At 35.1% G+C, this 14,548-nt stretch overlaps 1 protein-coding gene across 1 annotated transcript in view; it reads left to right on the top strand.

Annotated features, from left to right (window-relative positions):
* Positions 1-14,548, top strand: part of kar (monocarboxylate transporter 10-like protein kar) — a 107,509-nt gene that overhangs the window by 62,689 nt on the left and 30,272 nt on the right. Inside the window, exon 3 of the mRNA XM_023156504.2 lies at positions 8,595-8,883. Within this exon, the coding sequence (XP_023012272.1) occupies positions 8,595-8,883 (289 nt within the window). The remainder of the gene's footprint in view (positions 1-8,594; positions 8,884-14,548) is intronic.

Here is a 14,548-nt window from a genome sequence, read left to right on the forward strand (position 1 = left end):
AAGGATAAGGTTGTCTTTTCTTGTCAGTTTAATTGTTTTTGTTTCACTCAACCGCACACTATTAACATTTGTTTCTTCTATCAATTTTTGGGAGCTACTTGACTTAGGCGGGGATATAAAAAATGCTGTTCCTTTTTTAAGTTTTCTAGATTGGTGGGCGATTTGTTACTTTCATGTCTTACTTCATATTCATGTTTTGTAGGGACTGTAGTGTTTCCCATTCTTCCTTGATCATCCTTTTTGGTAAATTCCATCATCGAATTGATGTGCATCAAGATAGCTGTGTCCAAGTGCCATTTTCCAATGTTGTTCACTTGCCCATTTCGATTTAAGTTTGATTTTCTCAGAGTCGAATTACAGTCGAAGAAGTGCGATGTACTCAATTTGTTTGAAAATACTTTCTTCATGAAGTATAAGTTGTTTTCATATACTTCTGAGTTTAAATTTTGTCGATAATAATGGTATGGTTGAGAGATAACAATTGTATTTGTGTGTTTTGACTTCATAATGAATTCCTCAATGAGGTGTACATTTGCCATACTTGGCCATAACAAGACTGTGTCCAACTTAGTGAAATGTCGTGAGTTATGGAGTGCCGTTTGAACTAGTACTTTGTCAGGTGCACCTGGTTTTAAGAAAGACTGAATGTGGAAGTTATGAGACTGTCTGTTGAAGCTATTTAATAGATTTCTACCTTGAGATCCTGATATAAATAGTATCTTTGGTTTTTGATGATTCTTGGATTCCAATCTAGAGTGAGTTTTGGGTGTATTCGGCATAGGAACCGACGTTATTTTCGTTTCATTTAGACAGGCTTTTTGAGGTGGAAACACAATTTGTTTTACACCAATATTTCTACTTATGCATGTATCGGTTTCTTTGGTTTGTGTATATTTCTGTACTAAGTGGTTGGATGTTTGAGTGGATATTGATATTGTTGATTTGTTTTGGAATGTTTCTAAGCTATGTTTGAGTTCACTTATATACTGCTTTGCTTCTTCTATACGCTTTTCTTGATTTTTTATCATTTCATTTGCTTCGTCTTCGGATTTGAGAGCTTCCTGCATAAAGGAGTCCATTTCCTTTTTCATTTTGTTGATGTGTCTATCATCGATCTATAGTGCTCGCTGTTGACAGTAATGGCCTGGCCAACGTCGTTCTGAAAGAAATACGCGCCAATCACGTAGCCAGCCCAAAACCCACACCAAACAGTGACTTTTTCGGAATGCATTGGACGCTCTTGGATATCATGTGAATTGGTAGCTTCCTAAATTCGAAAATTTTGTTTATTCACGTACCCATTCATCCAGAAATACTCCGAAGCCCATTCAGCGTACACACGTCGTTGTCTATAGTCGTTTACCTTCAGTGTCTCAGTCAGTTGAATTTTGTACGGGTGCAGGCTCAAGTCACGACGCAAAATTTGCCAAGTTGCGGTCTGCGAAAGGCCGAGTTCTTGTGAGTGACGCGAAATCGACCGCCTCTAATGCTCCTGCACACCCTCATAGCCAGCGGCGATGTTTTCGGCAGATCGTGCGTTTAGTCGACGTACGGGCGTTGGTCGATCGTTTACTGAACCAGTGGACTCAAATTTATCCACCTATATACCTTAAAACTTCAGAGCCTAGACTCGCGGCGATACATATTTTCTTTTTTTATCTTAACCATGGAAACAGTGTTAGCTTTTGCTGACCTGGATGGCACAAAAAACACTAAAGCTCCAAAAAAACTATGATTTATATTGACAGCAATCCACAACTCCCTGTTTTCAGGCAAAACTTATCTAAATCCAACAGTGGAGAGTATAAGGTAAAACGTATGTTCTTGTAAGTTCGTTCTATTTATCTGTTTTTGGTCCAGTGTGCCAAATACAGGTAAGTAGAATGCATACAATATGTTATTTACAGACACAAAGTACACTGAGAAAAAAATGAGTTTCTGATGATCAATTCAAGTAACTTGAAAATGGTGTAATAAACCAAAACCGGTCGTAACAAATAATAAACTTAGTAGAAATCAGACAAAAGTTATTGTCTTAATTCTATATTCAATATGAATTTCTACAAAATAAGTAGGTCATTAATCGAACAAGTTTTTCATCATTATCCCCACATTTTCACTCCTTAAGATGCCCTGGAATACTCGGACGTGATGTTTCTTTATTGAATCAATCATCAAAAATTAAATATCTGAATCTTGTAGAACATATTTCAATTTTGCAGATATGGAAATATGATTTTTAATTATATGATTCTTTATTCTCCACTCTATTTCCACCTCCTTAGAGGGCCTGAAAAATTCGTTGGTAAAGTTCAAGTTGTTTAACATCAGACGGCCGGAAAAACTAGTACTTCACTCATTTCACTGCTCTGTTTTATTGGAGGATTATGGGTGTACAAAGTACAAAGGCGTTAAAGGAAAAAACATTCCACTTCTCTCTGATAGCTTCGTTACTTTTACCATTTCGCCCAATGTGATGATCATGGTAGTTCTTAAAAATACCCTAAACATGTTCTACATAGTGAAATGGGCGATGTTAAGGAATAGGTGAAGAAAAATCGGTGAAACCATGTTCATAAATGTTTCGATTATACTGAGTGTCCCACACACATCATTTCAGGTAGATAGTATCTCTATATAGGAAAGATATGCAAAAACGTTCATTATAAACGTTATAGTTCTTCAAATGGAACATATTTTGCTGATATCATTTATATTCATACAAAGTGATTCATATACGCGTGACACGTCGGTGCTTTTTCACTAGAAAATTCTAAATTTAATTACATAATGAGATTCGACGGCAAATTTTGGTATCACTTCATGAATAATTTTTGGAATTTCATTACGACATTGCCGATTTTTCCAGAATGTACAAATGTGTGATAAATGTACGACAATCGTTTAAAATTAATTGTGAATCAGAGTGATTTTTTATTTTGAATGTTATAAAATTCCAAAATTTTCTAACGTACGAAACAACGACGTAGTGTAGGTAGTCAAATCACAACTCAAATATAGAACAGTATGAGTAAGAATGATATCAAAATATAGCTCACTTGAAGGGCTGTTGCTTTTGTTATAATAAACATTTTTCTATATCTCCCCTAACTATCGAGATATTATCTGTAACATTTAATGTGGGACACCCTGTTTAGATTTTTCATGCCATTTATATGTAGACTATAATTTCGATTTCCGGGAAGTCAATATTTTCTTTTCACAATCTATCTATTTATCAGTAACCTCTTGGGTCATTAGCAACTTGTTGATATACATATTTATGAAGATTTATGGAGATTCAACATATTGATATTCCTGAGGAAGGCTTACAGATTATCAAGATCACATTTAGGTATCTTCTAATGTGTTCTTGAGTGATGAAGGAAAGCCATTTTTTTTATAATGTTATCCAGATTAGTACTGAAGAGCCCTAAGGCGAGTGTCTTACGGCGAAACATCGATGTCTACCAGTGAGGATGACAGTGTTCCATCCATCTAAGTGCAATTTGTTACCATTCATTTAATGTAGAACTCCTGGATATACGGCGTAACTTTCACGAGACCGAAAGGATTTTCAATGGAAATTTTCCGAATCTTCCTATCTGTAGAAAACATTTGAGGAAACTTGTATCCAAATTCACAACTACCGGTAGTTTACATAACAACGATCCCCCAGGTCATCCGCCCATTCCGGAAGAACAGCAAAGGAAGGAAGTGCAAATAATTGGTGAGATGGTAGTAAATCCTGAACAGCCTACTTATTCCGTCGCGAATGTTTGTGAGGTTTCTTCTACTGTGTGGAGACTTTTAAGGAGAAATAGGTATCATCCATACAAAATTAAAATGGTACACCAATTAACTGAAGATGACCCTGATCGAAAAACAGAATTCTGCGAAATCATGACGGAAACCATTGCAAGGCATCCTACCTATCTCCACAATATTTGTTTCAGTGACGAATGTACATTTTTTCAAACGGCAATGTTCACTGACAAAATTGCAGTTATTGGAGTGACACCAATACTTACATTTTCCGGGAAACTTATACCCAATATCCAGAAAAACAATATCCAGAAAAAAATAACGTTTGGGCAGGAATATTGGGAAATCATATTGTAAGACCTCTATTTATTGATCAAAATTTAACAGGGGAACTGTATTTGAATATGCTGAAAACTGTTGACCCTCTCATCACTGAAATCGTCGAAGCGAATCCTAATGAATTCGATATAGATATTATATTCCAACAAGATGGAGCACCACCACATTACTCCAGACAAGTAAGAAACTATTTGGATACTACTTTTTCCGGTCGTTGGATTGGCCGTCGAGGTCCTGCTGAATGACCAGCCCGCTCGCCAGTTTTGTCACCTTTGGACTTTTTTTATGGGGCTATTTGAAGCAAAAGGTGTACGAAACTGAGCCTGCTTCAATATTAGATATACGGCAGAAAATAATAAATATTTGTCGAGATATTGACGTTACTGTGTTCGAAAATCTTCGGCATAAAATATCGGATAGGGTGTTCGTATGTCATGAAGTTCAAGGCAACCATTTCGAGCATCTTCTGAACTGACCTCAAGCTTATTACCTCATATTATGTAGTTAAATGTCAATGTATTCAGGCAATTATTAAAAGTTCCGCGCCCAATATAGCTCCAAGTCGCCATCTTGAAAGTTTCATCTGTCAATTTCACTTGAAAATAAAGTATTCATGCAATTATCCCAAATTTTGAATTGACCCGTTCAAAAAATAAAAGGGGGGCATTAAAGAAATGTATATGGACTATTTTCAGTTTATTGAAAATGTCCTTATAGGACGAAACTGCAGTAACATTAGTTACGAATAAAAGTGGTAAAAAAGTAAAAAGTTTTATTTCTCATTTTTCACGATCAGAATGTGTTTTCCACACACTCCACATACTGCGGGTTCTTCACCAGATTGTATAGATACTCATGGGTGAGACGAGTTTGGTCTAGACGAAGATGAGATATAATGACCTGGACTTTTCTTTCGTTAGGGTTGTTCTTGCAAGGAAACACTGACTGAAATACTGTGTAGTTTTGATGACGAATTATATCATTAGGAGTGCCAACTATTGATGACCATTTGCTTCTGAAGAGATTTCAGGTCCGTATGAATGACAAGTGACACTGTTAGCGGGTTAGTGATAGCCTTTTTTGCTAATTGATCAGCTTTTCATTTCCAACTATGTCAATGTGTGAAGGAACCCATATAAACTGGATGAAAAAATGTTTTTGATGTAGTATATGGAGATACTGTTTTATGAGAAGCAAGATGGGATGATTGGTATACTGTTGTGTCATTGTTTTGGGAGCACTCAGTGAATCTGTAACAATTAAGCATTCTAGATTAATTTGTGTTAAATAATTTTTCTCATCGGAAGAGGTGCTAATAACGTTTCGGAGTCTAAAATCTGCATCCGTCTTCAGAATTGGAAAAAATCTAACGAATCTTTCCGTTTCTTTGTTCGGCTCGTTTTATTTTCAAAACATCCTTGATAAATGTCAAACTTTGAGGTGTGAAATATGCCAATGTAGTTGATTGACTTCTGCAGTACAAGGTGTTCTCTGATATTATTCTGTTGCAATTTCGCCGCTATCTTTCTTCAAAACAGGTAATCCAAATCAAATCAAATCAAAATATACTTCATTGTCAGATTTTGCATCCCATTGACAAAGATTTGTAAGTATAAATGTAAAGATAACTAATGGTGTATGGATAAAAACTGGTAATTTACAAAAGTTTGAATAAAACAAGTACAAATACAATAAAAATTAAATGGAATACATGTTTTTTTTAATAATTCATTGAAATACTCTTGTAGGCTATAATAGGGTCTATCAGCTAGCAAATTTCTAACTGGTTTCTTGAATTTTGGTCATATTTGAAAACCTTGTATCTACTGGTACGTGATTGAATAATTTTCCAACATTATGAAAAATGGAATCCTCGAATAATGTTGAGTTAGGTATGGGAAGTCTGATATTAAATATGCTGTTGCGACTAGCATAAGGAGAAGAAACAAAGTCAAACTCGGTTTTATGTTTATACACCAAACAAGAATAAACAGTGCAATGACAGTTAAAATCTTTTTGGCCGCAAAATAATTTCTGCAATAATTTCCTAGGTTTGACTTCACAGAAACACCTTACTGCCCTTTTAGGTAATAATAACACAGAAGATTGAATGGTTGCACTGCATGCTCCCCAAAATGGTATTCCATATCTTGTTTGGGATTCAATTAAAACGTAGCAAACCGTTTTTGCTGTCTGAAAACCCAAATCGTTAGATACCACCGTCACTGCATAACATCTGGAAAAGATTTTACACTTAAGTTGTCTGACGTGTTCATGAAATTTAAGCCTATTATCAATAAATACACCAAGAAATTTTGTGTTCAATTTGTTTTACAAGATATCATTGTCATTGTCATTAATACATAACAAAAACAGAACTGGACCTAACACAGAACCCTGTGGCACACCAGATGTAATTGTCCTGCTTTCTGAGAGTTCCGATGTTCTTTCCATTTGACTTCGGCATGAGAGGTACGATTCAAACCAATTGTACGTCACCCCTCTGCGGTGAAGTTTTTCGAGTAATGATTAATGATTAACGCAAACGAAAGCCTTCGATAGGTCACAGAAAACTGCGGCGGCCACTTCACCAGCATGTGTTTCCGAATAAATTTTATAAAGGAAAGAAAATATTGCATCACTTGTGTCTTTTTCTGTCTGGAACCCAAATTGGTTGTTACTCATGATATTATGCAAATTTAGGAAATCATTTAATCTTTTCTTCAATAATTTTTCAATAATTTTCGCCACGGTTCGAATAAGAGAAATGGGCCGCAGATTGGAGTGATTATTCAACGCACCACCTTTATGTAGGGGAATAACAATTGAAGTCTTAAAGGAAGGAGGGAATAAGCCCCACTTTCGAAGGAAGTATTAATGAGATTAACTAAAGTTTCCAATGCATTGCGTGGTAGATTAAAAATTATTTTTACCGGAATCTCATCATAACCAGCGGCATTTTTATTTCTGATATCGTTCAAGATTTGAATCAGTTAATGAATATCTGTGTTATACAAAATAAGGCTATCATCAATATTAATATTTTCTAGATTGATTAAAAGATCAAAAGACACGCGAATAGTGCTGCTTAGTTTTTAGGCAATGGTCCAATAGAATTCGTTGACTTTGTTAGGATTTAGCTGGATATCATCCTTTGTTTTCTTTGATTTTCTTCTGATATCATTCATTATGGACCAGATCTCTTTAATATTGTTAGTTGATTCTCCAATTCTGATTTTTTCAGTCTTTTCGTCATCCACGGCTTTTTACGCTTCGATTTGATTTTATGTTTAGGAAAAGACTTATCATACACGTCCAGTAACACCCTGTGAAATGATAAGATAGGATCATCTTTGGTCAGAGTGCTCTCCCAGTCTGTTCCGATACAATTCTGATATAACCTATCATAGTTTGAACTACTGTACAGTCTAACATGTTCACAAATGGTATGTTTCTTTGGCGACTTTAAATGGCCTTTAAGTCTTACCACAAGAGCAAGGTATTGTTTGAAATCAATTTCTTGTTCTTCTGTATTGTTGGGTTTTGTATGTGTGAGTATAGATTAGATCTCAGCGTATTTGTTGTTTTGTGTCAATTTTCAATTCATAATTTATCAATCTTTGGTTTTATGTGTAGTGGAGGTTGTTTTTTCATCCGATAAACATTTGTATCAAAATTATTCTGAGGACTTTTCTAACATTACATCAAGGAAAGGATGATGACCACCTTGTTCAGGTTTCATTTGAACTCTATTGTCGGTGCGAAATCAGGATAGATAATTTTTTTAAATAATCTATATATATAGTTTCGTATATTTTTGAAGACATGAACAAAGTCATAAAAAATGAATTTTCAATTTTCTAATAAATTCTGCAACTTGTTAGAATTTTTTCAGTTTTCTAAACAAACCTTGGTTGATTCTGCGATTATCGTTATAATACACAAAATGTCAAAGCCTTTTTTCTGTTCTTCGTCAATAACATTCATGACCATGAAAATTTGCTAAAGCTCAAGAGATCATGAAAATTGAAACGATTTTATTTTATCAATAACAAAGGAGCGAAACCACAGAAAAATTATCAAATTTCTCATTGATTTCAATCTGACATTTCAAAAAGAGGCTCCTGGACAATGTTGCCGCTCCTCTTTCACTACGGTTTTGACTGGAGGTGGCTATGGTTCAGTACATTAGAATATGTGGACTGACGGGGATGAAAGAACCTCCTCAATGAGGATCATATATTGACGAGTTTTATAAGATCGAGTTAACAGTATGTGTGACATGAAGACTGTAATTTACTCTCAAATACTCAAGTTAATGGTTGTTTTAAAAAAAGTAATTTTTTGTACTCGGCAATATTAGCATCATAAAATCAAACGGTTGTAATGCAAGAAACTAAAAATTCAAATTTTGAAGATGAATATTCATGACATTATATTGAGAAAGCAAAACAAACGATGCTCTTTAGTGTACACATTTTTTGTTCTAGGTAGTTTGGACCCTGCGAACCCTAGCGCTCGTCTCAAGCCTAATCATGGTATGCGCCTTTTTATTCAAACCAACAAACAAAAATGTGACGAGTAAAAAGATATCAGTAAAGGACGTATTCAACACATCCTTAACCAAGAACAGAAGGTATGTCTTCTGGGCCATGGGCATTGCCTGTTCCTTATTCGGATACTTCGTGCCATATGTGTATATGTTGAAATTTGTGTCGGCAAACTTCGACAAAGGTTCAGATACCAAGTTGCCCATCCTGTGCATAGGTGTAACATCAGGTATGTATTTAACATAATTTTGTTGAATTCAGTGTGTTAAAAAAATCAGTTCTTTAAGGATCAAGGTATTTTTTGTATTTCTCACTGAATTACAGCAAATATATTTTCCAATTGATTATATTGTGTTTAGGTTAGGTTGTGTTAAGGCAAACCACGAAAAATCTTTATTTATATTCGTAGAAAGAAGGTTTTTGGGAAAGAAAGGTTTTGGCTTTCTACTTCTCCATCTTGATACAAAAAATGTGGGAATCTTCCAAAGAAAGGAAGCAATAAATTTCAAAAATTAACTTTTTATTAACATGTGTAGATTATGCAAAGAAGTAATTTTCAGGCACATCTCGAAACAGATCTTTTCATACAAATATTGATTTACATGAAAGAAAAATACTTTCCAAACAAATACTTTTATATGAACGCTGAATTATACGAAAAACACTTTTCTCTATTCAATAATTATATTGTCTAGGGATCCTGTGAATGATATCTGATTCGGTTCAATTAGGAATGTTTGGGATACAAACGGAATAGAGAAGAGTGTTTTTCATATAATTCGGCGTTCATATAAAAGCATTTGTTTTGAAAGAATTTTTCTGTCGTGTAATTCAATGTTTATATGAAAAAAGCTGTTTCGAGAGGATTTTCTCTCCGTCTTTTTGTCTGAAAATTACTTATTTGCATGATCTACACATCTTTGTATAGAATTGATTTTTAAAATTGATTGCTTCCTGTCTTTCTTTTGAAGATTTCAAAATTTTTTGTATCAACATAGAGAAGTAGAAAACCAAAACCTTTCTTTCCCAAAAATTGATCTCTTCTAAAAATATACCCTTTCAAGAGAGGATGCTACGGGAGTCTACAGAAATTCTTAAAATTATTATCATTATGAATGTTATAATTACTTTTCTGACAATTCCAGTAGTACTACTCAAAACATTTAACTCGTTTGAGAGAAATTCACTACTGTTAACCGGCTAGAGCTCTTCCGAAAAAAAATTAGTCAGATATTTTTTGCAATTGTAAATTTGTTTTTTACATTGTTTAATCCTTGAAAAAATAATCACTTTTCGAAAAGCAGTCTCGATTTCAGAACTTTTTTCTTTGAAACCGCCTCTGTTAAAGAAATGTGAGAAAGATACATTAGACGCCCCAATTGTCCGAAAATGCACCTCACATTTTTGTTCTACCGTCAACTACTCGTACCAGTACTGGTAATCTGAAGTCGACGAATTCCGGTTTCGCCTAGTTCTGATTGGCGAAGGTTCTACCGATGAAGAAGTTATTGAAGTGCTAGAAAAGATGGTAGTCGGGTGGCGTGAGGTCTGGAAGTATGGTGGATGGAGCAGAACTTTGACGCTCAATTCGTTGAATTTTCGGATGGTAATTTCTGGAACGTGTGGACGGGCGTTGTCGTGGAGCAGGATGGTTTGACTCGGTTGCAGGAAGTTATAGTGAATCACACCAGTCGCTGATAACCATACAGAAACAATGATCTTTTTCGATGGGTTTTCGACTTCGGCAAATAGAAAGGGAGTCTTGTGACATTTCAGTTCTCTATACAATTTTCTTCGATTTTTTAATTTCGATAACCGGTTGCGAAGTTATTGATGTTTAAATTTGGGACTTGGAATTTCGTAATTCTGCCACCCTATGTCAGAGTTTTTGAAATGAATGTTGAAATAAACTATTAACATATTTTGCAATAGATAAGTGTTAATTTCAAGAGCATAACACGATAAAAATTATAATTTATCTCATACATAAAAGAAAATGTTCGAAATGTTCTTGAACCTTCTGACAGTAAAACATTTAAACATCTATTTTCGGACTCATTTGTAACATTTTGTTTCCAAATTGTCCCAGGTTGCGTAGCATAAACTTCCGATTTAATATAGCCCCAAACGAAAAAATCAAAAGGGCAGTGGCGGATTAACATATTTGCCGCCAGTAGGCTATTCAAATTTTGCCGCCCCCTTCTGACCTCTGCATTTCGATACCCTACACGGACAAAAGACGGTGGACGAAAATATTTTAAAATGAAAAGACTAAAAAATGATTTTGTTTTTAAAAAATGCATATCTTATGAAAAATTAAGAACTGATTACAGTCATTCTAAACCTGTCCAGTAAATTTTCTAAACTAATTCTTAACCAGTTTATTAAACTATATAAGAATACTTGTACTAATTTTTGATAAATGATTGACAACTTATGTATACAACCCACTAAACAATTTTAATTGGAAATTGCAAGACGCAATTATCCTAGGTGACTTTTGTTTTGACAAAAATTAAATACGGGACGGGACTTCCCAGTTTGTATAGCCGCTCTATATCTTTCTCTCTTACTCCCGAACTCAGTGCTGCCACACGTAACGTGACGTTCGGCTCCCTCGGCGACCCAACCGCCCCCCACGCTTTCATTTTGGCCAGACACTCTTAGCGAATGATCGTCATTCGTTGCCGCACGTCCCGCACTGCACTCCAAATAAGACTACCAACACAAACATGTTTAAAAAAAAATCTGTTTTTTCGTTAATCAGCTGTCGCCCCCATTCGAACGACAACTCTCAAAAGTTGAGAAACTTGTGCGAGCTAAGGACTAACGAGGTCTTACCTTTTAACGTGTGATTCCTAACACGTTTGCAGAATCATCCCAGCTTCAACCAGATAAAATCTCTCGAGAAAAATATCTGGTCGAAGCAGGAATCGATCCCACGGTCTTCCGATCGTGAGTCGGGCGCACTACCACCGCGACCATTTCCGACGAAGTATAAGGTTCAGTTAAGTGGTGAAATTAAATGATATTTAGGTATTTATTTATTTTTTATTTCTGTAAAAATCCGCCGTCCTAGGCTCAAGCCTACTCAGCCTGCTGGTAAATCCGCCACTGTGAAAGGGTTCAAATCCGCTGAACTAACAGACCATTCCAATATACCGCGCCTACCAATACACATGCCTGAGTATGTCTGATCCAACAATTCCTTACAGACCTAAAAAAATGTGTGAAAATAACTGGATTTTCAACTTCATCTTGATTGTTGGTCATAAGTTCTCGAATCCGTGAGTAAATGAGGTTTCGAAGAATGGCACCAACCTATTGAATATTTTTTTCCTTTGTTCCCTATTAATGTTGGTAATGCAGAAATACCGCACAATCCATTAGCAAGTAACAATTAGCAAGTGACAATTATCAATTGTAAGTTGAACTCCTCACTTTCCAATGGAAAAAATAACAATTATCGCCTAAAAAGTGACGGGAAATTGGCCAACTTTTGGCCCATTTCAGAACATAAACAGTAGAAATGAGGAATAACGTTTGGTTTCATCGTTTCTTAAATCGTTCGTTTCTTCAAATTGAAAGGTTTATATTAGGGGTCGGCAAGTAGTTTTGGGTGGGGTCCGGATACTGTGGGAAAATTTGAACGAGGTCCAGAAAAGACAACTGATAATAATTGGGTGCTATGTATTATTTTGGTTTCAAATCAAATTCTGACTTATAAAACACAAGACCTAAAATTAATGTGAGAAACTACACCGACGGACTTGAGCCAGTTTTTTATAGTTTGGTTCTCGATAGGAACAACAAATTCAAGTGTGTCTTCTAGGTGGGCGTCTGTTAATCTCCAACGATTTCAAAAAATGCATTTTTGAGACGGATGTTTCACATAGGTATGTTGAGCCAAACATAGTGGCCAAATTTATAGCACGTTTCTTGCAATTTTCATCTTTGGCCCAAAATTCTTCAGTGAATACCGTTTTATACATTTGCAAAGACACATCTTCTTGCAAATCAATTATTTCTATTTGAAGTGATGGCTTTGACAGATTCAACAACTTGGCAACCATATCTGTCCATTCTGCACAAATAATAATAATTCGCACAAATACACACACACACACAGGCTAGATAGGAAACTAATCAAATCAAATTAGTTGTAGGTACTTGTAAAACAGGTTAACTAGGCAACTAATTTTACATTTACATTTACATTTGCGATACAACACATTACAATATTTGGCGGTCCGAGGTTAGACCTTTCAATTTAGCCAAAATTTAAAATCGATAGCATTTACCGGTAAAAAAATATGCCACTTTGAACAGTAGGAAATATTGTTAATGTTCTTGGAAAGTATTTCTCTACTGTATATACTTTGCCTAACACCGATTTAGCTGAGGGTTTACCTTAAAGATATGCCAATTGGCCCACTATCAGTTTCAATAACATTACAAATGGAGTTATCCAAAAACCTCAAGATTTAATTTATAGATACATGGAAACTTGCAAAGGTGTTCTAAATACTCAAAAAAGGCGACTCGGCGTAAATGAAAAGCTATGGGCTTATTTATGTGTTATGTAATTTTGCTAAACTTTTTGAAATGCTTTTCTTCAAAGACATGCAATCCTACAAACTGTGTATTATCTATTGAATAGCACGGTTTTATTGATATACAGGGTGTCAATTTTAAAACTTCCCACCCAATATCTTCCTTTCCGTATATAATATGAGGAATCGAAAAAATTCGAAAATTTTATAGTCAAAGGCGACACTTTCAAGGAATATTTGTAGCCCTCGTGGTTCGACCCCCGAGGAGAGGTAGATGTTACCCTCAGAATCTCAAATGGGAAGGGGTGTCACGTGGCACAGCATTCTGAATTGCGTTCAATTCTGCTTCTAATGATACCCTGACGATTTATTTTTTGATGAGCAGTTTCGAAAAAATAGCGTTCTAAACTTAAGGGAAATCATTGTACCTTGGAACACATGTACCTCGGGACAACTTCATAATCATTACAAAATTCAGCCCGCGAATTGCCTCAAGCGACATCTAGCTGTCATTTGAAACAACAATTCGATTGCACTCCACAAAGTCGGCCATTTTGACTCGTGACGTCATTGCGATGCTTTCTCAAACTTTTCGCGTGCGTTTTTTTTTTCATATGTGTAATAATTGTGTTTCCTGAAAATTTTTAAAGTAAGTAATCTGATATGAGTATAATTAGGTGACAACTACATTTGTAATTACTTATTTAGCAGTTAAATACTGGATTTCCGATTGAGAAAACGTAACCACACTTTTTTGCAAAACAAACGTAATTCTTACCTTGGGACAGTGATATTTTTTACCTTGGGACTGTCCCTAGGTACAAGCATTTGATATTTTCTATAGCCTACTTATAATTATTGTATAGTTTACTTACAATTATTCTTTTTACTGCCTAGTAAAATAACGTTACTAGATTTAAAAACGATGTTCTATCCGAAAAGCTGCCGAAGAGTTTAATGTTTCAAAATTTTTAATAGATCGTTATGTAAAGCTGAATAAAGAAAACGAAACTACAACTATCATTTATAAACCAAATAATGCTGTGAAGAGAGTCTTCAATGATGAAAAGAAAGAGCAATTAGTCGAGTATTGTTTACAGCATTTTAATTTCATTATGGCATACCTAAAGAGCAATTCTTGAAACTAGCATATCAGTATGCAGTAGCTATGACGAAAACGTGAGAAATCAAGAGTCTTAACCGATACTCCTGAAAAACTGGAATTGGAGCATTTGGCTGCAAAGAAAAGGAAAAATGCATTACAAAAAATATGAAGACTGTAAAAAAGAGAGTTTCCAAGAAAAAAATTGAATATTCTAGTTCAGAGGAAGACACTAATGT

Source organism: Leptinotarsa decemlineata, unplaced genomic scaffold (assembly GCF_025532065.1).
Source record: "Leptinotarsa decemlineata unplaced genomic scaffold, Ldec_3_MD MMD2_tig00002159_RagTag_RagTag, whole genome shotgun sequence".
Taxonomy (NCBI): Eukaryota; Metazoa; Arthropoda; class Insecta; order Coleoptera; family Chrysomelidae; genus Leptinotarsa; species Leptinotarsa decemlineata.